General features: G+C 48.9%; 2 protein-coding genes, 1 long non-coding RNA gene and 5 other non-coding genes across 10 annotated transcripts; 2 read left to right on the plus strand and 6 right to left on the minus strand.

Annotated features, from left to right (window-relative positions):
- Positions 1-2,672: 2,672 nt before the first annotated feature.
- On the minus strand, positions 2,673-4,436 carry UBC (ubiquitin C). Of its 2 annotated transcripts, none has more exons than XM_064675191.1 (2): positions 4,149-4,436; positions 2,673-3,673 (listed from the first exon to the last, which is right to left on the minus strand). In XM_064675191.1, exons 1-2 carry the CDS (start codon positions 4,419-4,421, stop codon positions 2,750-2,752), a joined length of 1,197 nt encoding a protein of 398 aa, XP_064531261.1. In that variant the 5' UTR covers positions 4,422-4,436; the 3' UTR covers positions 2,673-2,749. The 2 variants fall into 2 exon arrangements, with proteins under 2 accessions (XP_064531261.1, XP_064531262.1); XM_064675192.1 differs by having other exon boundaries at positions 4,100-4,234.
- On the plus strand, positions 4,326-5,890 carry LOC135424197 (uncharacterized). The gene is made up of 2 exons (XR_010435108.1): positions 4,326-4,535; positions 4,887-5,890. It is a non-coding gene; the product is annotated as an uncharacterized LOC135424197 (long non-coding RNA).
- A 1,049-nt stretch (positions 5,891-6,939) lies between these two features.
- TRNAA-UGC (transfer RNA alanine (anticodon UGC)) lies at positions 6,940-7,011 on the minus strand. Its single transcript has one exon. It is a non-coding gene; the product is annotated as a tRNA-Ala (tRNA).
- A 298-nt stretch (positions 7,012-7,309) lies between these two features.
- TRNAD-GUC (transfer RNA aspartic acid (anticodon GUC)) lies at positions 7,310-7,381 on the minus strand. The gene has a single exon. It is a non-coding gene; the product is annotated as a tRNA-Asp (tRNA).
- A 237-nt stretch (positions 7,382-7,618) lies between these two features.
- Positions 7,619-7,691, minus strand: TRNAF-GAA (transfer RNA phenylalanine (anticodon GAA)). The gene has a single exon. It is a non-coding gene; the product is annotated as a tRNA-Phe (tRNA).
- Positions 7,692-8,035: 344 nt separating this feature from the next.
- On the minus strand, positions 8,036-8,107 carry TRNAD-GUC (transfer RNA aspartic acid (anticodon GUC)). Its single transcript has one exon. It is a non-coding gene; the product is annotated as a tRNA-Asp (tRNA).
- A 235-nt stretch (positions 8,108-8,342) lies between these two features.
- TRNAA-UGC (transfer RNA alanine (anticodon UGC)) lies at positions 8,343-8,414 on the plus strand. Its single transcript has one exon. It is a non-coding gene; the product is annotated as a tRNA-Ala (tRNA).
- Positions 8,415-9,359: 945 nt separating this feature from the next.
- On the minus strand, positions 9,360-25,709 carry DHX37 (DEAH-box helicase 37). 2 transcript variants are annotated; one of them, XM_064675193.1, is made up of 27 exons: positions 25,507-25,709; positions 24,423-24,604; positions 23,385-23,497; positions 22,431-22,758; positions 21,584-21,732; positions 20,772-20,864; positions 20,554-20,650; positions 20,059-20,172; positions 19,581-19,682; positions 18,973-19,087; positions 18,492-18,587; positions 17,840-17,916; positions 17,031-17,169; positions 16,701-16,777; positions 15,894-16,126; positions 15,350-15,461; positions 14,654-14,760; positions 14,082-14,270; positions 13,833-13,957; positions 13,448-13,564; positions 13,157-13,329; positions 12,652-12,766; positions 12,083-12,220; positions 11,666-11,760; positions 11,156-11,229; positions 10,194-10,291; positions 9,360-9,754 (listed from the first exon to the last, which is right to left on the minus strand). In XM_064675193.1, exons 1-27 carry the CDS (start codon positions 25,607-25,609, stop codon positions 9,678-9,680), a joined length of 3,438 nt encoding a protein of 1,145 aa, XP_064531263.1. In that variant the 5' UTR covers positions 25,610-25,709; the 3' UTR covers positions 9,360-9,677. The 2 variants fall into 2 exon arrangements, with proteins under 2 accessions (XP_064531263.1, XP_064531264.1); XM_064675194.1 differs by having other exon boundaries at positions 24,423-24,592; positions 25,507-25,708.
- Positions 25,710-25,853: the final 144 nt, after the last annotated feature.

Here is a 25,853-nt window from a genome sequence, read left to right on the forward strand (position 1 = left end):
GGAGTGTCTAGAAGCCAGCAGAGACTAAAAAACAGAGTCCAGTTTGTGACAGCCTGTTTGAAAACAAGCCCATTGTCCCTAAGCTAAAGGGACTGGAAACTGGAGTGCACCCAGCTCCCACACACTGTCCTCCATACAACCCACAGCTCCCACCAGGCAGAGGCCAGCACAGCACAGCACTTGACTCTTGCCATGGTCTTCACCTCGGTGGAACACCTGCATTTGTATCTTTCCCCTCAATTGTGTCTTTTTTTGTTTTTTCCTTCTAGACCCCTTTTCACTCTGGTAGTTGCCTCTGATTAATTGCCAGATCAATTAACGGATGTCTCTGATCGATCCTTGTTGGTGTCTGCAGGTGAGGCAGCAGCGGGCTGTCCCCCTTCTCCCCAGCAGCAACGCTTTCAGACCAGCTGTGTTTTCTTTTACTTTAAAACATTTTGCTACAAAGAAATTCTGTGAAAGGAATTTTTCTTCAAATCCCAATAAAGCCCACTAAAATCCAGGAGATGCCCTGAGGAGCTGCGGAACAATGTGATCGTGAGAAGGTCTCTCAGAACAGCATGTTCCCAGAGAATGTTTTTGGGCACACCATGGTTAGAACAAAAGACGTCCTTAACGTTTATTAAGTACTTTGCTGTTCTCATCAAATTTTTGCTGTTCTGTGGTTAATCCCACCCCAGATGTGCTCTCTGATCAGGAGTGCTGCCTCTGAAGCGTTGGCACTGCCACTGTGAACCTTGAAATTCCTCAAACCAAGCAAAGCAACCTGCAGAGGTCAGGGAATCATGGAATGTCCTGAGCTGGAAGGGACCCACAAGGATCATCGAGTCCAGCTCCTGGCCCTGCACAGGACAGTCCCAAAATCCCACCATGTGCCTGAGAGCATTGTCCAAATGTTTCTTAAATTGTGGCAGCCTTGGGGCCATGACCACTGCCCTGGGGAGCCTGTTAAGTGCCCAACCACCCTCCAGGGGAAGAAACTTTCCCTAATATCCAACCTAACCCCCTTGACACAGCTCCATGGCGTTCCCTTTGCGAGAGGCAGTGGCTGACCCAGCTCATGAGAACACTGCATGTGTTTCCTCTCCAGGCTTCCTGTTCTGCCTGGCTGCAGCACACTCCAGGGTTGCTGTCAGGGGTTTGTACAGCATTGTCGTTTTTAAACATAGCATTGTAGAGTTTTTTTCACTGAGACTTATTTAAAATGAGTTTCTTAAAACACATCTCTGCAGTCATTTGTGTAGGCTTTTTGTGACAGTGCTCTCCCCCCACAGCAGTCAGGCTGCCTTCAAATCAGAACCACTTGAAGTTATTTTCTCCAGCTTTTTTTTTTTAATCACCAGACTCCCAAAGCTAATCTTACCAAGCATGTAGAGAAAGGCATTATGAAAACACACCAAGCTGCACTTCTTCCTTGTTCCGTAAGAGCAGCTCCCTGCATTCCAGCAACACTCACCCTTTAGCCGACCAGACCCCTGTGTTTAAGGAGCCAGAGCCCCGCTGAAGGGCTGCTCAGTTTGTAACTGCTGCGTGAATTTGGATGCCCCAAGAGGCCAGAAATCCCCCAGGATGGTAAACTGGTGGTTGCAGTTGTTTGGTGATCAGTTACTGGAACCAGGACAGGCGTGGGTAGAGCCTGGTGACACCCCTGCAGGAACGCGACAGTAACTTAGCGATGGCACAGCACCAGCCCTCACCCACGTGGGATTAGCTCTGCAGTGTTCAGAAGCTTCCGCCAGACCAGCACAGATCTCTGCGATCCAAACTCGCTCCTTACAGGCCACACAGCCCTAAAAGCATCTTCCACTGCTTCTTAAAATAACACTTGGTGTTACTTGAGTTCAATCCCACTATCGGTGTTAAGATCCCTTTGGGTCTCCCTGAAGTCAGTGATCAGCTCAGGTCACTACTCAGCTCCCACCACCCCCCTTCCAAAGGCAACCACTCTTTAAAAAAGGGCACTTGTTTCCCTCAGCCTCTCCCCTTCCCACATCCCATGGCCAGCACAGCTGTGGTTAACAACTCATCAGCTCCTAAATGCAACCTCCACCACAAACCCTTCAGCGGAAACTTCCCTTCAGCCAGGGCTTTACAGCACACTGGAACTGCTGTGCTATTTTAGCACAATATTTCCAGCTGGGGCACCGCTGGAATGAAGTTCATTCCAGATTTCCAGTGTCTGTGAAATTAGTTTAATTAGTTTGCTTAATGTACTCAGGCTGCCACACCACTTCCCAAGCCCAAGGGCTGCAGGACCAGCAGTGACATCTCAGTCCCACCCTGTGTTGGAGCTTCAGGATCACCCTTCTGCTTGCTCCATTAATCCCAAAACAAGGGCAGAACCTAGTGGTTGCTGGGAAACCGAGAGCTGGGTTTCAAATCCTCCCAGCTCAGCTACAACTGCAGTTTCCCATTACATGTCCACCCTTTACACAACACCCACAGCTGCGCAACATCTGCAGGTGGGCACCGAGCTGCAGCTGGTAGGGAACACTTATACAAGCCAGGAAAACCAAGGCTGAGGGATTAGCTATGCTTGCCAGACAAGTGGGAGCCTTGCCTAAGGCAGTTTTACAGTTCCTTTGTCTGCAGAAACTACGTAATTATTGTTTATTAAAGAGCTTGAGTTGGGAAATGGCACAAACAATTGTTCACGTAACCTGAGACACAAATTTTTGTGGATGCAACAGCTTTATTGGAATGAACAAGTGCAGAGAAACTTTTTATTTGGATGCAACAACCTGTTGGTTCAGTTACCACCCCTCAGGCGCAGGACAAGGTGCAGGGTGGACTCCTTTTGGATGTTGTAGTCAGACAGGGTACGACCATCTTCCAGCTGCTTCCCAGCAAAGATCAGCCTCTGCTGGTCGGGTGGAATGCCCTCCTTGTCCTGGATCTTGGCCTTGACATTCTCAATGGTGTCACTGGGCTCAACCTCAAGGGTGATGGTCTTGCCAGTCAGGGTCTTGACAAAGATCTGCATCCCTCCCCTCAGGCGCAGGACAAGGTGCAGGGTGGACTCCTTCTGGATGTTGTAGTCGGACAACGTGCGACCATCTTCCAGCTGCTTTCCAGCGAAGATCAGCCTCTGCTGATCTGGGGGAATGCCTTCCTTGTCTTGGATCTTGGCTTTGACATTTTCAATGGTGTCGCTGGGCTCAACCTCAAGGGTGATGGTCTTGCCAGTCAGGGTCTTCACAAAGATCTGCATCCCACCTCTCAGACGCAGGACAAGGTGCAGGGTAGATTCTTTCTGGATGTTATAGTCGGACAGGGTACGACCATCTTCCAGCTGCTTCCCAGCAAAGATCAGCCTCTGTTGGTCAGGTGGAATGCCTTCCTTGTCTTGGATCTTGGCCTTGACATTCTCAATGGTGTCACTGGGCTCAACTTCCAGGGTGATGGTCTTGCCAGTCAGGGTCTTGACAAATATCTGCATCCCACCTCTGAGGCGCAGCACTAAGTGCAGAGTGGACTCCTTCTGGATGTTGTAGTCGGACAGGGTACGACCATCTTCCAGCTGCTTCCCAGCGAAGATCAGCCTCTGCTGATCTGGGGGAATGCCTTCCTTGTCCTGAATCTTTGCCTTGACATTCTCAATGGTGTCACTGGGCTCGACCTCAAGGGTGATGGTCTTGCCAGTCAGGGTCTTGACGAAGATCTGCATTTTTCCCTGGAAGAGACAAACCCGCTGTGCTTTAGTAACGCTCCCGCTCCCCGGGGCCGCGCTCCCCGGTGGTGACGTCACAGCGACGGCCCCACCCTTTCCGGGATATGGGCGTGGTCTCCGCCCCTTCCCTTTCCCGCCCGCGGCGCGCGCCCGCCACCATCTTGAGGGGCGGCTGCGCCTGCGCCGCCGCCATTTCGCTGGTGCCCGCTCGCCCTCGCCCCTCCCGCCCTTCCCTTCTCCGCCCCCGGCTCGCGGTGCTGCCGTTAAGGGGAGGGCAACGCCCCGGCCCTCAAAGCCCGCCATTGACCCCAGCCATCGCCCTTTCTTTCTCAGCGCGCACATACACTCAGTGTGTCCCGCCCGGACACCTAGCATGCATCTAAGCCCTGTCGCCGCCACGCCAAGCTGTTCCTCCCGCCGAGCACTCACCGCGGGGCTGGCAGGCCAAGCCGACAGAACAACTCCCTCCCAGACTCACCCGACTCCAACTGCGCCACACATCCCCCTCCCGCCCCTTATATGGTCTCGCGAGCCCCGCCCCCACGTCCGGATCACTCCGCCGCGCACTATTTTCTCGACCCCGCGCGCCGCTGCTCTCCTGCGTGCGCTGGGGCGGGATGGGGCAGCGCGGAGAGATCTGTGCCCCGCGCGTGGGTGCGCTGCGTCCAGCGCGCGCGGGGAGGCGGGCGGGGCGCGAGCAGCGCCGGGAAAACCCGGCGTGGAGCCGCCGCCGGAACGGGACTGCGGCCATGGCGCCTCAGCAAGCCCACCTCGGAGACATGCCCGTGTTTAAAGATTTATCTCAGAGCCTCACGTTTTATTCAGGGCTTTAGACATGAGGACACAACCCCGCTGGGACGGGCAGGTCGTGCCAGACCCTCAGTGCCACCATGGCCGTGGGAGAGGGGACAGGGAGGAGATGGTGCTGGGACACCTGCCGAGGCTGGACCGCCTCAGGAAAAGGGGGCTACAGGAGGCTCCTGCCTGGGGTGGAGAGGTGACATGAGGGACAAAAAAGGCCCTGATGGATACAGAGTTCCAAGGCCTGCAGATGGTCTGCCTGAGATACAATGAGTGTTTATATACACACACATAAAGTAGACTGTGCATCTGAGCTATCGTGGAGTTCATAATTCAGGACTAAGGCCTTGCCACTGGGGTAAAATCAATCATAAACAAATCAGAAGAATGCCTATTTCTTATTCTGTTCTTGCAGAGCACATTCTGGCAGATCTCTGCTGCACTCAGTTGGCTCCTGTGCCATCCCAGTCAAACTGCACAGCAATTCCAGGCCACGGCTGAGAACAAAACGGGCCTTTGTCTGCAAGATTCAGGAGATGCCATTCGGTCCAATCCGCCTACAAAATCCTTCGTTTGCCAGCACCCAAGGAAAATGGAAGGGACACAGATAACACCCAGGACTGCTCACCAGCAGGAACAGAGCAGAGGCCCAGCAACAGCTTTGTGATTGGTTTGAGGGAAACCGCCTGTGTCTGGCTGACACATGGAGCTGTTACAGGAGGGGAACGCTCTGGGGAGCTCCTCGGCCTCTGCTGCCTCATGTTTGTACCAACACTCACCACAGCACCAGTGATAATAATCGCAAACACTCAGGTCATTTAGATGGGGGGGAAAAAAATCCACAGAAGTCTTTTGGTTTCTTCTGGGTGCTCAGTGGCTGACACTGTGTGCATTGGGAGTTGAATAAACATCAAAGATTGGAAAAGCCTTCCAGGTTTAGGTCTTTCCTCAGCTGAATATTAATGTTAAGCTTGTTCTTTTAGTTACAGAGGGAGCACTCAGGACTGGTCTGAAAATAGTAAAAAAATGCAAATGGAAAGGTATTTCCTGACAAGATGGAGTTTTGTAACAGGAAGAAATAAGATGACACAGTGCTGTTCTTCAACTAATTAGGGTAATCAGCCAAGCACTGAGCATCCTGAGTGAGTTTATACCTGATATATGAATCAAACACAGGAGGAGCACACATTTGAGATTGGCAAGGCAGATGTTCGGCCCTCATCCAATAGTCCTTAAACACATCTGTGTGGTTTGCAGGAGGACAGTGTTTCCTGAGCTGGGAGAGGATTTCTGTGAACAAAGCCCTCCCTTGTTTATCCTACCCTGCCTCTCTGAGTACCCATCGTTAGGATTTCAGTGCAGGCTTGATGAATATGTTGATCTTAACAGACCATGACCTGCTTTACTGACAAATACCAACTTCCTGTGCCAAAAAGTTACTTTGTGCCTGTTAGAACAAACTATTTCTTATATTTACATGCAGGGCATATTCCAGAAGTGCAGCTGCCCAGGGAGATCCAGGGAGTGATTTACAACAGGGATATTCACACTTAGCAGTGCTGTAGCCAAATACTGGCTCAAAATAACAACTGTAAGTAAGATGAGTAAATAAATAGCACAAGGAGCTTTTCAGCCACTGTGGCAGGAAATGTCACTTTGCATTTGTCACCGATCATCTCCCACTGCTGTTGGATTCACTGTTGGTAACTGAACAGTGAGATGAAACAGCTGCCACTGAACTGTGTAGATAAAAGCTGTTTCGGGCTCTACGTGGGCTTTGGTCTCTCTGGGCCAAAACTCTCAACTGTGCCATAACTCAGCCCTCCCGGCTCCAAAGGGTTTCCTGATGAGCCCAGCCACCCTGAGGAGATCAAAGCAGAGAGGTTGTTTCTCCAAGAGCTCTTTCCAAGCTGCTCTGGGTGAAGCTGCCCACGCTGCCGAGGGGCTGAGCAGGACAGTGGAGGGGAGTGGGCACTGCAGAGCCAGGTCGGAGAAGGGGAGAAGCTCCTGCATTGTCGCAGCCAGTGACTGCAGTCACCTGGGGTGTCCTGGTGTTTGTCCCTCCCCCTTGGCTCTGGGAATGTGAAGCAGAGACCGTGAGCTGTGTGGCTGCAGGTCTGCACGTCCCCAGCTCTGCCAGGCTGTGGGATGAGGAGGTGTCAGGTGGGGCTGGCCAGTGTCCCCTGCGTTTTGGGGTTTGGAGCTTTGTCCCTCCTTTTGGGCTGCTGTAGGGCCTTGGCGTGGCGATGGAACTCCAGCAGAACACGAGAGCCGTGTGTGTTTGCACAGGCCTGAGGAGAAACAAGTAACAAAAAAAAAGCTATCTTATGCCACCAAGGACCCGTTTGAGGAGCAGGGTCATGGCGCGGTTTGCTGCTTGTTTAAAGGGAAATGGCGACTTTAACTGGATAAAAGACATCACGGGGGGGAAGGGGGAAAAAGCCTAAACCAAAAGAGCAGTAATCCTATGGAGATGCCGGGGATTGAACCCGGGACCTCATACATGCAAAGCATGCGCTCTACCGCTGAGCTACATCCCCCTGCCCCCGGCGCTGCTTCTGCCCGCCGCCCAATTCAGTCCTGTCCGTGCTTCCTTGTCCCCGGTGCGGGGAAGAGCGATGCGGGCACCGGGTCCCCGCCGCGCCTGGGGAGGGCTGTGGGCGCTGCAGTGTACGGACCCCTCTGTGGCCTTCACGCAACCCTTAGAAACATGGGAACGCGCTGGTTCGCACACACAAAACTGATTTTTTTTTTTTTTTTTCCCGTCCTTCGGAAATTGGAAAAATTCGTGCGGGAAGAAGAAAAATGAATTTTAAGGAAAAAAAAAGTACTCGCAACCTCCCCGTCGGGGAATCGAACCCCGGTCTCCCGCGTGACAGGCGGGGATACTCACCACTATACTAACGAGGACGGCTTATCACTGTTCTTCTGCGCGCCCGGTCATGCCCGAGGTGACGACCCGGGACCTGCTCCACTGCTGCCGTCCTCCGGGAAGTGGTTCCCGCCACAAAATCTTCACCCACCTGAGCGCCTGCGGTGACTCCGGGAGAGCCGCCCCTCGCCCGACGCAGGGACCGCAGCCCCGGCCCCGCTCCGCCCGGCGGCAAAAGCAGGGGCCGTCACCCGCACGGGGAACGAAAAAGCTTCTGCCGAAACCCGGGATCGAACCAGGGACCTTTAGATCTTCAGTCTAACGCTCTCCCAACTGAGCTATTTCGGCGGGCGACAGCGCCCTCGCTGGCCGCGGATACGACTCCGCCCAGTTTCCCCCCCCCCGGTGCCGCTGCCCGGCCGTGCCGGTCCTCCCGCGCGGGTCCCACTCCCGCGCACCAGCGCCCCGTTCCTGGCGTGCCCGGGGGTCGCACACCCCCGGGTACTGATGTCCACTCCGCGGTCCTCAGGCACCCCTCCTGGCACGACCTGCCCTGGCACAAAACGCAGCACTCCCGGTTCCACCCCGCCCCTCTCGCAGGGGGTGACGGGGCCCGGGTTTCCACTCCACGTCAGAACCCTGCGCGGGGCCGCCCGCAAAAAACGGCGGCCGGGGACAAAACACAGGAGGACCTCCCCGTCGGGGAATCGAACCCCGGTCTCCCGCGTGACAGGCGGGGATACTCACCACTATACTAACGAGGACGGACGCACTAGTGTATTTTTTCGCCTTGCATTATAACAGTGCAGTCCCGCCCCGGGCGGAGCCGCCGACACTCCCGCGGGTGCTGCGGCTCCCGGGGCCCCGCGCGGGGCTGTGCGGAGCGAGGCGGGCGGGACGAACGCGGGAGGAGCGCGGGGCGGGCGCGGTGTGGCCGCCGGGCCCGGCGTGCGGGCGGCAGCGTCTGTTTATCGGCTGTACAGTAGAGTTTCTCATCCAGGGGATGTAGCTCAGTGGTAGAGCGCATGCTTTGCATGTATGAGGCCCCGGGTTCAATCCCCGGCATCTCCACTTTTTGCCCCCGCCTCGTGAAGCCTGTGGGTTTTTTGCTTTCTCTTGCCCCATTTTCTAAATTAGGAGCCACGATTTCCAAATAAGTTCCATAATGGCGTTTCTTTTTTTCCTTTCCTCCCACAAACAGGGCAGTTTGCAGACTTCTGCTGCGATTCTTGTTAGAGAAAGGCAAGACCCCCCAGCACCCTCCTGCCTGGGGTTATCACAAAACACTGCAGAGCTGCACTGTTTGACTTACAAACACAGTGTAAAGGGCTGGATTCCTTCTTGCTCGAGAACAAAAGTTGCTGTTTCATCAGCTTTAGATATTTTTAATGCTTACTTGTGTCCTGGCCTCACCTCTGAAGTGTGTGGGAGCAGTGGGTGAGTGGGAGCAGTGGGAACAATGGACATGCATCCAACCTCTTCTCCAGTTGGACCAAAATTTCTTGTTGTGAAATGAGCAAGTGGGCAAAGTCTGCCCTGCTTCCCAAAACTGGCTGCATTCCCCAAAGTGCTCCAGCCTGTGAAAAGCAGGTGGCTCTCGAGCACCAAGACAAAACAGCCCTGGCCAACCATGTGGCAAAAGCCCCAGGAGATCTGAGTGCCTGCAGCACTATGCCAGGAGTGAGGAGAGATTTGAACAAAAATTTTTGGAAGCAAGATTAGTGGATATCCTGGAGAAATGGCAAACTCCTCAAGATGCCGGAAAAGAACGATTAGGACTGCACTGGTTTGGCTGGGCTGGAGTGGATTTCTCCATAGCAGCCCCTCTGCTGCAGTTCTGGATGGGTGACTGACAGTGCTAACACACACCAGTGTTTGTGTCTGGGTCAGGGTCAACCCACCACCAGGCCCAAGGGTTCTGTCTGTGTTTGGATCTGCTGACACGTGTGAGGAAGTGCCTACACAGCTCCGAAATTCTGCTCACTGCAGCATCCCACAAAGAAATAATTTCTCCTATTCAAACCAAGAACTTTACACATTTATTACAGTTCATATGACTAATATAGTCCAAAGAGAAACTTCTGATTAAAAAAAAAAAAAAAATCCATAAAATACAATGGATAAAATTATCCAAACATTAATATTACAAAGTACCAGCCAAACAGCTGGTAGGACTTCTGGGAACATGGAGGACTTCCCAGAAGAAGAGACTAACACCTGGCTCTCTTACAAAAAGGTATCGCTACAGTTGGTGAGTCCATCTGTGTCAGATTTCCAGGGAAACCCTTGGAAGCTCTCGAAACACCTTGGAGACAAGAAGTCCATCAAGAACAGTCATACCGGTGGCCAGTTCTGGGCGAGGTCATCGTGCATGGCTTCAGGGATCCACTGACGGTAGGCTGAGAGCAAATCTGGAATGGGAGCAGAGTGGTCAGACGGCTCTGGGAGTCAGGGACTGGGGTGGTTTGGCTGGAAAAACAAGGTCCTGTGGGATCACCCTGCTGGGAGCAAGAACCAGCCTTTCACCACTGGGATGGTGCTGGAGCTTGGACACTTGCATGCAGATGTAACAGCATCCAGTGGGGGGAGAATGATTGTGAAAGTCATCACTGCATCACTTTGCTGCTGCTTCTATAAAGACCTCTTATAAACTGGTACAAATACTGAACAAAAGCCATTTTACCTGGAAAAAAATTTTCTTTGCAAGAACCAAACACAGGGCATTACTGTTTCTTGTAAGAAAATATCTGGAGCTTATCAAGTGACATTGTCCACTTTTTAAATTATAATTCAACAGTGCTCGAGGTACTCCACTGATATGACTGATAATTAAGCAAGCAGAACACTTACATTTAGGATTTTTCTTCCATGCAGCCAGTAAAGCATTATGATTATCACAATTTTCTGCAACCAGAGCCTGCAGGAGGGATTCTGTCCTGGGCTGAAGTCTGAATCAATAAAATGGTGCAATAAAACAATGTTCATTAGCACAGTTTAGGTTGGCTTTCTGAATTCACACTCCATATTTTTGAAAGGCTAAATATAGATGTATAAACACACAACCTCTGCATAGAGACGTGCCACTGGCTCAAGAAAGTTCACTCTAAGTAGATTTTTCTCCAACCACAACTTTTTGTGGTTAGAAGTAGCAGCAGGTTGCTCTTATGTCTGCCATGCAGCTGCAGAGCACAAGGTAAAGCAAAAAGGTCCCATGCTGAGCTCTGGATTGACTAAAACAGGGAAACACGTGGTCACTGTAGGACCCTCAGGTAACACCAGTCCCTTTTAACAAGTCTTCCAAAATCCTTCCATCCATCAACTCCCTGAGAATTCATAGAAGACTCAGAGAAAGTTTATTTTGGCAAGTCAGAGGAGGATGAGGGGAGGGAAAGGGAGTGACAGCTGACAGCCTTTTGGAGGGTCACAGGTCTCTAAATGTAATCAAACCCACGGTCTGTTGGAAACATGTTTTTGAAAAGAAAGGCAGAATAATTGGCCAAACTGCAAAGAAAAGCAAGGAAAGCAGCAGTGCACATCTGACCATTCCTTGGAGGTGTGAGCAGTACCTGTGAGCAGCAGAGCAGAGCTCAGTGCCCAGAAGGCTGCGTGTCCTCCCACACTGCCCTCACAGTCACCCAGCTCTCCTGAGACACAATTTTTCTTGGCAGGAAAACTAATTTTCCTTGCCCTGCAGTTACAGCCAAGATCACTATCTGCAACACCCTTCCCAGCATTGAATTTTTTTAATTTAAAAAAGAAGTGAAAAGTGTTTGGTGGAGACAACAACCTGAAGTTTGTTTTTAACAACTTACTTGGACCATGTCTTCAGCATTATGAGGGGACTGGACAGCAGGAACTGGCTGTAAGAACCCAGCTTTTTAATGACCTGGAAGATTTTTAAGAACAAGGTAAATTAATTGTTCTGTGGAGACAACCATCCATCACCTAGCACTACTATAAATTTCCATCTCATATTCTCTTTTACCATCTCTTTCCTATCCATGTCTCCACACCAGTCTTGTCCTGACTGGCTTGTTAGACAAATCTTGTGCCTCAGAATGGACAAAGACATGAGCTAAAACTTCTTTTCCTTTGCAAAAATGATACTTCAGTTTGGGGGTTTCTTTCATTCAAATACTGATTTTCATGCTTTTTTTTTAATTTTAGAGGTATTTTCCCCAACACACCAACCACAGCAAACTCCTCCATCCACCAGCAAGTTATAAGCAATGGCACACACACACAAAAAAATTCTCCTCCAGAAGTGGGGCTAAAAACTTATTGATAACATCAAGGAAGTGATGCACCTGGAACACACTCACCTTTCCTTCAAGCAGGAACCTGGCAAAGTATTTGTAGCGATCAATACCTTCTGGATAATCAACTTCCACAGCAGGGAGCTGCCAGCTAACACGATCTGGAAACAAAGATCACACCATGCTTGAAGAGAAGGGCACATTTCCACGGAGGTGCTAAGAGAAGTGGGAAGGACACTGCCACCACCCAGCCCTCACAGGGGGAGCAGCGGGCTCCAAAAAATGCCCATTTCAATGGGAAGATGCCAACATTTAAATGCTGTGAACCCCATGGAGCTGTTCAAACCACACTGTTAAGCTCTCTGAACAGCCCAAGGTGAGCTTGGCCTTTCTGGTGTGCTGACAGCCCTGTTAAACCAGCATTACAGTGACAACAGGGCAGCTCTCGGACGAAACTACTGAGAGACACTCTAAGACACTTACAAAAGACACTCGGTCTGTGACACCGAACTCGGCCTCTCTGGGGGCAGTACCAGGGAGGAGGGTTTTCCAGAGGCTTCCCAAAGTGGCAGTATGGTGGCAACAAGGCAGGAATCCACTCAGGTTCAACTGCAGACACACCTTAGGAGGGAAAACACACACTGAATGCAGGTTTGCTGCCAAAGGCCACCACTCACCAGCGGCCCCACAAGTACACGATCTCATGTCATGATCTCATCTCCAAGGATTCACTTTGTCTCATTTTTCAAGTCAACTTTTTTATGTTGTAAAAAAGCTGTTCAGAGACCAGCAGAGACCAGCCCTGTCAGCTGGTGCACAGCAGCTATTTCAGAAGCTGAGCTTTGCTCCAGCCAATTCTACTATACAAAGAAAAAAAACCAGGCCAATTTATCCCCTGATCCAGATCTAGAAAGCATAAGGATCCAAATCCTAGGAGTCACAACCACTCTATAAGGAGAGCATTTAGTCACTAAAGCAGGGAAACACTCTGCCAAGGAATTTTTGAGTTCCTCACCAGACCTTCAGCACAAGCTGGCCCACAGCAGTCTCACCTTTCATGTACAGCTTTGTAGTCTCGACAATTTCTTGATACACCACAAACTCTGGAAGTTCTTTGAATAGAACTGAGCTTGGGTGGATGAACACTGGGTCCTCCAGGAGAGCAGTCTGTAGGGAAGCACAAAAGATTGAAGCAGAGTAAGATGAGTTACTGGCAATCTAATTTCTTGGTTGCATCTAATTTCAGTCTCAGATGTACATTTATATGGTTTCCCTAAGCAATGGAGGTTTTTAATAGCCCCATCATTTTCTGCTTCACCTTCTCTGGAGACATCAAGAACTTTGCAAGATGGACGAATGAACCTTTTCTTAGCTCTTTTAAAACAATTACTATGTGAGGACTGGGAAATTGCAACACTGCAAACTTAATTCTAAGGAGAGAACTTACAGGAAAGTCAACGTAGGCAGTCCCAGTGCTGCACCCAGCCAGAAGTTTTGCACAGGAGTGTCTTTCTGCTATGCAGAGGAGGAGGAATTCAGCCCAATCCAGCTGTTTACCTTGTACGCATTTTTCCACTTGTCATCCAGAAGCTCTTCTGCCTGAATCCTTCGGGCAACATGATCCCCCAGCCCTGCCAGCACGATCTGCCTCAAGTACATTGCTTGAGCTTCTGTTGGGGGCTTCATCTTTGGATCTACATAGAGCCCAGCATCTGTGCAGACAGAGTTCACTGCGGGGAGAAAGAGGTGAGATAAGAGTCAACAGGAAAAAAAAAAAATCAGTCCAGTTGATGTGTCAGCCCCCCCAAAAGAGAATAAACGCAGCAATTGCTCTCAAAACCCACTTACCTGCTGTTGTCAGCTGCCCTCTCAAGCGCCTGATTTCCAGCATGGCTTTGTATCGGAGCCCGTTCTCTTCACAGAATTTGCGGGTGCACCCAGCGAACTCACAGGCCCCCACTGCCCCTGGGAGTGAACAGACAGGTGGAGAAAATGGCTTAGCTGATCAGTTTTCCTAATTAAGCCAACGGTGGGACAGCTCTGACACAGTTAACAAATGCATTTTGCTGTTCCACCCGGGAGCAGCACTGGCGGGCTGCCCAGAGGAACAGCCTAGAAACTGCACCACTCAACTTGGCCCTGCAGCATGAGGATGCCTTTGGTTGTACAGAGCTGAGGGCTCAGGGTGATGGAGGAGAACAGAATGAAGTTAATGGTGAAGGGAAATCAGTACCTAACATCACCATGAGGTCCCCCAGCTTCTGCATCGGCCCCTGCCCAGCCCAGATCTTTTGCATCTGTAAAAACCTCGCTCTCTTCCCCTTCAGCTGGGCTGTCTCTTCCTCACTTACTGCTGGCCTGAAAGAAACACAGAACAGCATCAGTGAGTGTTGTGTGTAAGTGCAGAGGGGCCCCAACATGAGAGGCATGAGCTGTGAGGGTGATGCCTCCTGTAAGGAGGGTGTCGGGCTCACCCACTGACCTGTCAAACTCTTCGAACAGCTCCCGGACGGTCATGGCAGACACGATGGTGATGGTGTAGGGCAGGCAGTCGTGCTGCCTGCTCAATGCCAGCATCTTGGCATAGCGGGGGGCTACAGGAAAAGTGGCCATTATTCTGCCCAGGGGACTAATGGGGCAGCTCAGCTTTGCTGCCAGCTGCTGCTTCAGCCTGGGGAAAGAAGAGGAAACTCATGTAATGAAGTAACGTCTGATTAGAACAAGTCTGTGTTCCTGGTTTTGGCAGCCCAATTAAATTGATGTGTTTTCCTCAGGTTTTGTTATGTGCTGGTTGGAAAGGCTGCGGGAAAGGCTCCTTTTCCTCATGCAGCTCCCACCTGCCCTGCATGGCACACTCCCAGCACAGTCTTTCCCTGCCCAAACATAACTGGGGCCAGTAAAACAAACAAAGGTGATTCAGAGACTGAAATGATGGCAGTTTCTGTACCAAAGCCCACCCTCGGATGCGAGGGCTGAGATGGAAAGGAAGTGGGAGGACAGCAGTGCCCACAGGCTTGACAGAGGAAGAAATTCATGGGGGACCACAGACATTACCTTCCCGTCACAGGGGGTTCCTTCAAGGCACCCAGGGCTATCAGCAACTCCTCAGCTGCTGCAAGTGTTTCTGTGGGAGGTGGTGTTGGGAATGGGAAGTTGACTACCTACAGACATCATGAGAAAAAGCCCATCAGTACATCACTGACACAGCCCACTGAAAAAAGTCTGAATGCAGTAAGAAGCTTTGGAAGGGAGTGAAATTCTCCCCTCTGGTTACATGCGCCAAAGTAAAACATTTAGGATATTTTCCAGGAGCGAGAGGAAAAGACACATAATGGGAGGAAATGCTTAGAACAAGAACATTAGGAAACAGGAATACCAGAGTCACCCTTTGCTGCCACTGATTGCAGGCACCGCCTAGGGCAGGCTGCTCTAAGGTCTAAATTTATGTATTGTGCTTTCTGAAAGTGCTCCAGTATCTCCAAAACACAAACTCTTGTCTGGACAGGGGGTTTTTATACCTCTAAGAACATAAGAAATCACTTACTACCTGAACAAACATGTTTGTTAAGGCCTGTTGGAATTCAGAGCAGCTTCTGCAATTTGCAGAACCAAAATCAAGTCTCAGGATCCTAATTTCTAACACAAGGCACAGACTCAAGCAATGATGACAGGAGACATTTCTCTTTGTTTCTGACTCCTAGGGGCAACCACTTTAATGAGTGCTGTAGTACAAAGCCACTTCCACCTCACCTTTTCTATATTTAATGCCTTCATTTGCAGAATCAAATCTTCTACCGGTCGCTTTGTTATTTCTGGAGCAGAAAATTTCTCAAAGTCCATGAAGACTGCAGAAGAGTATAACCTAGTGGAACAGAAGTGCTGCTTAGAGTCTTAAAAGAAATCTTAACTCAAAAGATACGCATGAAAAACTGGCAAGGGATTTTAAAAAAGGCCACTTGTCTGTATTATTTACATAACTATGTCATTATTTATGATGCATATGCCTTATTCACAAGTTAGCTTGGAGTTAAATCCATCCAGCCATGGTTAAATCTAATCTGGCCATGGAAATAAGGGTTCTCAGCAAGAGAAAGGCCCTTGAGAAGCCAAACTGTCAAACTGACATCACCAGTTCACGCTTGGCTTTACCTCCCCTTTTGAACCAAGGGCAGGCAAACCAAAACATTCCAAGCAGCAACAGATCCCTGCAAAAGGGGCAGCAGGGCGGGGGAAGCTGGCAAATTCCCACTGACCCTCCAAAGGGCTTTTTGTTTCTCCCCAGCAGGCAGCTGACCTGTAGCAGTGCCCTGGCTCCGTGCGGCCGGCCCGGCCCGCCCGCTGGTTTGCCGAGGCCTGGGATATCCAAGTGACTCTGAACGACGACACCCCGGTGATTTTGTCGTAGAAACGTTTCTTGACCTTCCCACAGTCCACCACGTATTTGATGCCCGGGATGGTAAGCGATGTTTCAGCCACGTTGGTGGCCACAACACACAGTCTGGTGCCAGGAGGAGGAGCCCTGAATACCTACAAGAGACAGATGGGCCTGTGAGGTGCAGCGCCAGCAGCGGAAAAGGGACGGGCAGTCGGCTTGGATGGGCTGCAAAGGGATGCCGGTGCATATGGCACTGCAGGGGAAATCCAAGAGTCAGAGCCGAGACTTAACTCTTTGTCTCCAGCTCTAGAGCTCTCTGTCCAGCTCTGTGAATCTTCAGAAACACCCACAGAGGCTCCAGGCAGGGCACACACCATGTTGTGTTCAGACACGCTGTTGTCACTGCCGAAGCCAAGAAGGAACACAAGGATCCGTACAAACTGCCACTTGGCAGCAGGATCCCAACGTGCCTGGGGCCAGGGCTGATTCTGACATGCTGCAGGACTGTCACTTACCATCACTCCCAATCTACTGAACTGGCATATTAGGGAGACCCCAGCCCAAGCAAGCCCTGCCCCAATCCCATCCCAACCTGCCCATTGGGCCACTCAAGTCTGCTCATTAACAGATAGTCCAAGATGGGAATTTCAACTGACTTGTGGCTTTAGACAACGATCACACATATCTATAAGGATCATTTATTCACTGTGGCAATAAATCCTTTACCTTTGCCTGTTTTTCTGGTGCCAGCAAGGAATAGAGTGGGAGCACATACAGGGGGAGGGATGAATCAGATTTCTCATCTGTGAAGAAACAAACCCACATTTCAGTATACAGTATGTCAACTTCCAGGCTTAGTCCCAACATCATCTCCACAAACACCACTTCATCAAAACCAGGAAAGTAATAGGTATAAAGCTGAAACTGGAAAACCTTAACAGCTTCTTTCACATGTCTGCTGTGGTGTCACATCAGTTCAGCAAAGGACAACCAACTAATGTCACTCATTTCACAGGTAACAGGAGATAAGGGGTTTTTCTTTCATATGGGCCAAACCTTCTTCTGAGTCTCCATCTCCTAAATCCAGGTCAATATCAGACCCTGCAGCATCATCATCAGTGTCAGCATCTCTGTCTTCATCTCCTTCATCCACTGGTACCACAGAGTAATTGTTCAGATCAATTTTGGGGAGCGTCTGAGAAAGACAAGAAAGACAACACAGAGCATGAGGGGGGGCGAGAAACAGCACTTTGCATTGCTTTGAAAGCAAAGCTGAGCACTTACTCCAAACATCTGCTGACCTGAAAGTGACAGAAGGATTGCAAGATTTCATTGGTATTTTAAGATTCAGCATTTGGTAACTGTGACAGTCGGGGGGAAGGGGGGAAACCCAAGCATTTCAAACAGTATTTTGTGCCAAGCCAAGCTTCTTCACTTAGAAGACAGTGGGAAAGGGTAAATTTCTTTATTCAAGCCCCTTCAGCTACCAGGATACAATGTCAGTGGACAGTATATCTATAGCACCAAGATCTCCCACTAACAAAGTGCATTCAGGACGGGGGCAGAAGCCTCCTTGCTAAGAGGTGCATCAGTCCCAATTTTGGGTAACAAACAGTGAGATGAGGAGCAGCCCTGGAGCCAGCAAGTCTGGAACTCCCTCCATTAAAGTTTTAGTGGTCAGTACTCAACCTGAATCCATCTCCTGCCCATAATATCCACAGTGTTAGTTCTCTGCTGCTCCTGATGCAGCATCAGCAGTGTGGGCTGTACTGTTGGAACTCCTGAGGAGACATGTAGGCTACTGTTTGCAGGGAGGGACCTGCTCCTCCCTGTCTCTTGGAGGAATTCTACCCATCACACATTACCATAACTTTCCTCCGCTTCCTCGATTTCTTAAATTTTCTCATTTCTTCCACTGAGTCTTCTTTGTCATCCTCTCCCCCTACAAAAAGAGACAGTGGAACAACTGTTAGCTGAGCATGCTTCCCTCTTGGAAAAGGTAGTGGGAGGAGTCTGGTCCCACTCCCACCTTTTTGGGATTGCAAAGTGTCACAGTGTGAAAGAAGCAAACAGTCACACTGAAGGCAGAGGGGACAGGGATAACACACAATTTTAAGGTTATAATTCCATTTGGGAACTATACAGAGGATCAGCAGCAGCACACACAGCAATTGTATGTCTGGAGGTTTAGGAGGCAACTAGCTCAGCTGTATAAGAATTTTTTTTGAAATTCCAGTATCTGAAAATAACAGTCATCAACAAGCAGCAGCATTTCCACTTTAATTCCCAACAGAGTAAGTGAAGAAATGCAATGGAAGAGATCAACACACAGAAACCTTTTCCCAGGCTCAAACCAGCATAAATTTAACAATCAGTCATGAAAATCATCCACAATGAACCATTTCCCCAATCCTTGTTTTTTTGTGTTTTTAAAATAAAAGCTTATCTTTTTAGGTGCAAAGCAAACTCACTTGTCAGTGGGATAAATTCAAATTTTAACAGTTTCTATAGCATTACCTGCAGTGTTGTTTTTTTGGTATGGGAAGGCTTTCCTTAGCCTTCTACATAGAGAGTGAACTTCTGCCTGGCCTGTTAAAAATACCAAAATCCCACCTGCAAGAGAAGAAAACACTAAAACTCAGCACAGGCATTTCATCTTGGAAAGCTTCAGATCTTGTTTTTGATAAAAGACAGGTCAAATATACTGTGAAATAACAAGAAGGGACAGGGTGTTTGACCACATCTGTCTCCTACCACTCTCTCAAGAAGGTAATATAACTATGATTTAGTTGAAGGGTTGCTTTCACAAGGAAAAGTAAAGTAAATAAAACCACCCAGGACTTCATTGAAGTCCCACGTTCAGCTTACAAAAAACCTCACCCCAAAACAAAACAAAATACCTCAAATACCTCCCCCTTCCCCCCCCAAAAAAACAACCCAAAAAATTATAAACATGTGAAGTACAAAGAATTTGAGGGGTTCTCAGCAGTGACCTTACCTGAGGGCAACAGTCGATGGATTTTACAGACCTTTCTGAAGCACTCTCCACTGTAATCATCCAGGGGGGTTTTCTTGTTAAAATGAACAGTTACAGGGAATTGCCTTGCATCTACCTGGAGAGGAAACACAAAGAAAGGGTTTGGTTGCTGTCATAGCTCCAGTACAATCACTGCAGTGTTCATGCGACAACTAGGAAAGCTCATGCTCTATTTCTGTTCAGCTCTTGGGTTTGGTAGCTACAGAACACCAGACCCACAGAAATTATCAGTGCTGTCTGCCCTGAACACCATAAAACCAAACAAGAAACCAAAGCTTTTCTCCCTTTTAGATCATCAACTCAGATTGAGGCTTTCTAGTTCTCCTGAACTTACAGGTTTTTAAGATAATAAGATTCTGCCAGGGCGGTTTTCTGATAAAAGTGGAAAGAAAAACACCCAATCCCAAAAGAAACAATAGCCTAAACAAAATAACTATTTTTAAATTGGTATCTGAAAGATTTCAGCACCAACTGGAAAGATAAAGAGTGCCCCTATTTTGTAACTGGTTTTATAAAGGCTGTACTTGAGCCAGTACATCTGAGGCAGATCTCAGGGAGAAATACAATACCTGAATGACGGGAGGTTTAACAGAAAACAGCCTGTTGTTGTCAGTGAAATCCTCCACACGAAGGGTGGCCGACATGATGATCAGCTTCAGGGGCAGCCCTTTCTGCAGGGACACAAATCTGTCACTCTGTGCCCCAGATATCTCCTCCCAAGCTCTGCTGTTGGCAGCTTATGCCAGTTCAACGATAAGCATCTTGCTCTCTATCAGGCTGCTGGTATTCAATTATCTAAGTCTCAAACTGGATGTTGCCTGAAAAGTCATCTGTTGGTACTGATATGTACTATTTTCCCCCTTTTTGTAGGCTCTGTGCTTCTTCGATCATACAGAAAGACGAGCACATTATGTGTTATTTCATCATTTCTGTCAGATTTCCATGAACTTCCACACCACAGAGAGTCCCTCCTCACACAGAGCCTCCTCACAGCTCACATCCCCCTCCCCACACCTGTGTCTAATACAGGAACACTGCTCCTCTCACCTTCTGACGAAGGGGCACGATGCGAGACAAGAGGCCTATCAAGATATCTGTGTACATACTCCTCTCGTGGGCTTCGTCAATGATAATGACTTTGTACTTAGAAAGAAGAAAGTCCTGGGAAGAGAAATCAATTTCACCACAGGAAGCCTCAACCAAGGACATCTTACAGTCAGAACACCCTACAGCTCCACAAACACTGACTCCCCATCCTCACAGCTGCATCTCTCACACATCTGAGCCCAGTTTCATGTGTTCACCATACATGAAACAGCCTAGTTCTCAAGAGTTTCTTCCTCACTCTCACTTTACACAGCAAGATAAATGTAATGTTTAGGGACCTGGGCAGGAATATCAAGGGTTGAGATGAAATACACCTCCGGTGCTGAAAGGGATTTTGCTTTGAAAGTTTGGTGGCACATCCGTGCAAAGCAACTGGCCTCTCTTCTAGCTACACAAAACAATTCCCTTTTTATAACAGTGAGGACAGCAACTTACCTTCTGAATCTCTTTCAGCAGCACACCATCTGTCATGAACTTGATCTGTGTTTCATCTGTAACATTCCCCTCGTATCGGATTTGATATGAAACCACCCTGCGAGGAAACACCCAGGGCACCCACAGGAAAAAGCACAGGGAGAAACAGAAAGTCCATGACATACACAGAACACCTCAGTGTCACCTTCCAGTGAGGTCTCAGCTGTTTTTCTGCTCACCTGTGTGACAGGTTCATTTCCTTAGCGACTCGCTGGGACATGGACACTGCAGCCACGCGCCGAGGCTCCGTGATCCCGATGGTCCCGTTGGAACTAACGGGGCGAAGGAAAGGAAAGGACGGGTTGTTTTTATTAAACTAGGAAAAGAACCTAGAAAGATGACAACAGGATTTCTGCACAGTGGCTCTAGATTAAGGAGCATCACTCACACGGTATCATTTAGAGACAGTTAGAAGGAAAAGACAGAAAGGAAGTTTTGCGTTTCCCAAATGCATTACATGTGTATTGATCTGAACATGCATTAGCACAGGAATTTTCCCCCTGCAATTCCAGCTTACTGAACTCCTTGGGCATCCCTCTGGCATTGGGGTCCATTTCAGAAGAACTCAGGCTGGGGCAGCAGCACAGAAGCTGATGCAGCTCACAGGAAGCACCTTTTGAGGTGCCTGAGCTCATAAATGTTACTGAGTGCCAGATGAACCGCAGCTATTTTCAAAGCTATTCTTAAGAAATACACACATTTCCTTGCAGAGGTAAAACCAAACCTCTCAAACTAGAGGATAAATCCCTTCTGCAGGAAACAGGCCAGGGGCTTTCAAGAGAATTTTTACCTTAGAGGTTTGAAAAGATTACTTGTGCAGAGAGACTTCTGCGGGTCAGTCTTATTCCCATCGGATTTCCTAAAAGCCCACTCAACATGGCCATTACCACTGCACAGGGAAGACCAGATTCAGTTCAGCCATACCAGAAGTGACTGTGCTCTGCTTGAGCTTTCCTAATTCCATCTGCTGGATATAAAAGCAGATTCCTACCTGGCATAACCAGCTTCATAGAGAAACTGAGGAACTTGTGTGGTTTTACCGCTTCCCGTCTCTCCACATATGATCACAATGGGATTCTCATTAATGGCTTCCATGATGACTTGCTCTTCAGCAAGGATTGGAAGTTTTAGTCTTGCTTCCTAAACAATATAAAACACATATTTTAGTTGCATTGTGTCTCACTGCTTTTTTTGTTTTCCTCAGGATTGAAAACTGTTACCTTCCTCAGACCATAAGCCCACAAAAAAGAATTCTGCAAACCCTGTAGCTCAAAAAGCTCTAAACCAGCTAATATAACACCAGCATGTCTGAGAACCAGAGTCATCAAAACAGCTTCCCAGAAAGCAGCTGGCAAGCCCTGCCCTTTTAATTTGTGAAACTTCAGAGTCACTTGAGTTTCTTAATACGGCACTTCAAGGGAAAACTCATTTCACAACTGTCCCAACTGTTCAGACACATGCAGAGCTTTTCCCATTTCTACAGGACGCCCTGCCTACAACAAATGGGATAAAACCATCCAGCACAAGATACAGCACAATGGAGAGCTAAAAGAGACTTCACAAGATTTTCCATTGAAGGACAATAAAGGACTGCTAATAGATTTTATATATAATACCAGAGACAAACTCTTATATCCTAAAACAAACTGAGTCTTCCTACTGCTAGAACAAACAGGCTTAAAGCTCAGATCTGTACCTGAACAAGGGCACTCTGCTGCTGGGCCAGATTAGCAAGAGATGCAAGACACTGCTAAAGTGTCTGCAGGGGCCCAATCCAATGGAAAATACCACCATTCCCAACACCTTTGGCGAGCACTGTACTGTTCACAGAGCCTCACCTGAATCTCAGGAGACCTGTCCACTGGGATGAACACTGCAGGCTTGCAGGATGGTTTGTTGGAGGCTCTCTGGGAAGCTGGAGCACTAGGACCAGTTGGAGGCTGTTCAACTACTGCCTTCCTTGCTCCTTCCTCTGGCTTTTCAGCAGAACTCACAGCACTGGCTGAGCACTTCTCAGTTTCTTGTTTCTGCTCTTCCTCCTCCTCCTCAGAGCTACTGGGCTCTTCCTCAGGTTCCAATTCTGAACCTGAGCTGTGCCTTCTCTTGTTGGCACCACTGATGCTCCTGATCTTTTCAGGTACGTCAGTCCTTGGCTCCTGTACTACCCTACAACAAAACATGAACATGTGAACTAGGTTTTGGTCAATATTCTTCAGCATCTCAAGCCAGACATGATTTCCACACAAACCAGGATCTCCATTCCTGGAGGTTTCCACAACTCTGCCAGGTAAAGCCTCAGCTGACCTGATTGCTGTATTTGTATCTAAGCAGGTTCTATCCTGGTATTTATTCATTTCTTCAGATGGCACCTTTGAAGTCTCATTATTTCAACTTCTGCCAAAATACAGCTCTTGATAAATCTAACAACTATGGACCACATCAGCAGATGTTTTCCAATACAAGAAAAAATGCTTAAGTAAATGTTTAAGTTAAATGTTTATCCACCAATTTTGTAGTTTAGCACAATTTTTAGGACTCTGCAGATGTAACTCTCACCCACCTTGTCCCCTATGAAAGGAAAGACCAAGCTCTTTTAACTAATATCCTTTCAAACAAGAAAATATTATCCAGAAAAAATATTATCAGACAAAACCAGAAAATTATTTCACTCCATTCCAAAGAACATGTTTGCAGCAAGAAAAAAAAAATAAATCAAGGAAAAGCTGCTCAAAATGTAACCATTCAACCACAGCAATCAACCACAATGGTCCTTCCCAAAAAAAACCCCTTACCTTTTAGCCTGATACATGCGCTCCCCAATACCCAGTCTGGAAGTCGTGTACAGGAGTTTCATTTCTGCCTCAGAAGCCTGGACCTCGTTCAGCTTGCTCAGCCACTCAGCTCGCTTTTTGAGGAAAAACAAAAAAATCAGTGCTTACTGTCACCAGGAAATAATTTCATTTCAAGATTTGCACTTGAGCACTACAGGGTGTGCTCTGGCAAATCCTGCTGTGAAGTTGTAAAGACCTTCCTGCTGCTGCATGGTCAGACCTCCCCGACGAAGATTTCAGCTCTACACCAGAGCAAAAATAGAAATGGGGACTTGACATCACTGCAGTGAGCAGCTCAGCTGCACCCTTCGAACACAGGGGAGAAAATGGATTTGAACTAACGTGCTGGAATGAGGGCTGGAGCAATGGGAGCCTCCCTTCAACTCTCCCATGTGGGACTAGCAGGGGGTCAGGCAGCCACAGTCTTAAAGTACCTCCAAAATCAGAGTTCCTTTGTCAAAGCATCATTCAGACACTAAAAAGAACAGGAATTTTGCCTGCAAAGGTTTTGTAAAGAAAGAATGCTTTATTTCCATACAGAAAAAATACAAAAGCTAGAAATAAGTACTTCAGGAGCACCAGCAGAAGCAGAATAAGGGGTGCATCAAACTTTTCATTCTGCAGCAGGACAAAGCTGCTCATACAACCCACTTCATGGAATGCTTTTAAAATGTCAGTCATGTCATTGACTCTGCCAGCCACTTGTCTACTTCCCAACACTTGTCTACGTGGTCAGGAATGGGAACCTGAGGCCAGAAATGGTGTGTTCCTGCAGCACCTGACTCACTGGGAGGGAGGGCAATGCTCTTCACCACTGGAGCTGCACTCACGAGCCCATGGGTGGTGCATCTTCAACACAATGCCCAGCAAAGGGGTGGCTGGTGCTGTTGTAACATAAACTTCAGCACCTGCATGTCTGTGAGTTCTGCTCATCATCATCCCATTTTCCACTTTAAGAGAAGTGACGAGCCTGGAGTTGCCAGCAAAGCAACAACATACCTCTTTTTTCTTCTCCTTCTGCTCCAAGACTTTCTGCAGGTTTTTCTTCTGTTTCTTGCTCAGGGGTTTCTTCTGCTTTTGCACAACACAGGCAGATTTTTTCTTCTTTGCTTTTTTTGCTGGCAGGACCAGGGCATTGCTTTCATCAATTCCCTTCAGCGTTGCTCCATCTGAAATCAAGTCTTTGATTATTCACCAGCGCCAGGTGGACTATTTTCAGCACACTGCTTAACAGCCTTATCACACACAGATTTTGGTGTTTCAAACAAACACAACCCTCGTGTCCAGCCAAAAAAAATCCTGCAACATCAGCAGGGGCAAAAGACCACAAAACTGTGGATTAAATAACCCTGAGCTTACTATAGCCCTGAGGGAAATTTTCCATGACTTATGTAACAACACTGCAATTTTTGTCTTTTTACTCAATTCCCCAGGATCAGGGGGCAGGGGGGCAGCACAAGGCACAGTGTACCTTGGGGTGACTCTGCAGTCTCCTGTGAATTTTAATGCTAAAAATCTGCATTACTAAATTCTGAAAAATAAAAATAGTATTATAAATGTGGGGGTTTTTTAAAGGTAACATTTGAGAATGCAAATATTAAACATAAAAACACTTTAAATAATTGCTTTAATAAATAATGGAACCACTGGTTGTCCTGAGTTGGAAGGGACTCCGCGAGGATCACTGAGTCCAACTCCTGAATTCCCTGAACGCAGTAATGCTCCAACAGAGCTGTTAATGCAAAGCCTGCAAGTCACAGAATCACTGAGGCTGGAAAAGACCTCTGGGATCATCGAGTCCGACCTGTGGCCGAACATCACCCTGTCAGCTGGACCATGGCACCAAATGCCACATCCAGCCTTTCCTAAACCACCTCCGGGGATGGCGACTCCAACATCTCCCTGGGCAGCGCGTTCCAGGGAGGTCCTTTAAAATAACATTAATGCTTCCAATAAAAGCATAATAAAAATATAGCAAAGGCATGACAGTAACTCCAGTCTTAGCAACTCTGCAGCCCCTTCAGCTCGAGTTCTCAGCAACGAATACAACGCCCGGGAGGAGCCGGGCCGGGTCCCGCCGCACCTCCCAGCTCCAGCGGCAGCTCCAGCGGCTCGGCGGGCGGCGGCGGCGCGGCGCCCTGCGGCAGCCGGGCCTTCCAGTTGTGCCGGCGGCGGGCACGGCCCATGGCGGCGGATACACGACGCACGACCGGTCACGACACACGACAGGACCCAGCGCCGACCCACGTGCGGCTCCTGCGGCCGCCACTTCCGGGGGGCGCGGGGGTCTCGCGAGAAGCGGCGGGGCCGGGCGCGCGCAGGCGCAGAGCTGCCCCACGGAGAGGCCCCGCCCCCCCGGCGCTCAAGGGCCCCAAAACCTCCCGGGACCCCCCAAACCCACCCCATCCCACCCCTTCCCATCCCGGGATC

The sequence above is a fragment of the Pseudopipra pipra genome, chromosome 18, assembly GCF_036250125.1.
Source record: "Pseudopipra pipra isolate bDixPip1 chromosome 18, bDixPip1.hap1, whole genome shotgun sequence".
Classification (NCBI taxonomy): Eukaryota; Metazoa; Chordata; class Aves; order Passeriformes; family Pipridae; genus Pseudopipra; species Pseudopipra pipra.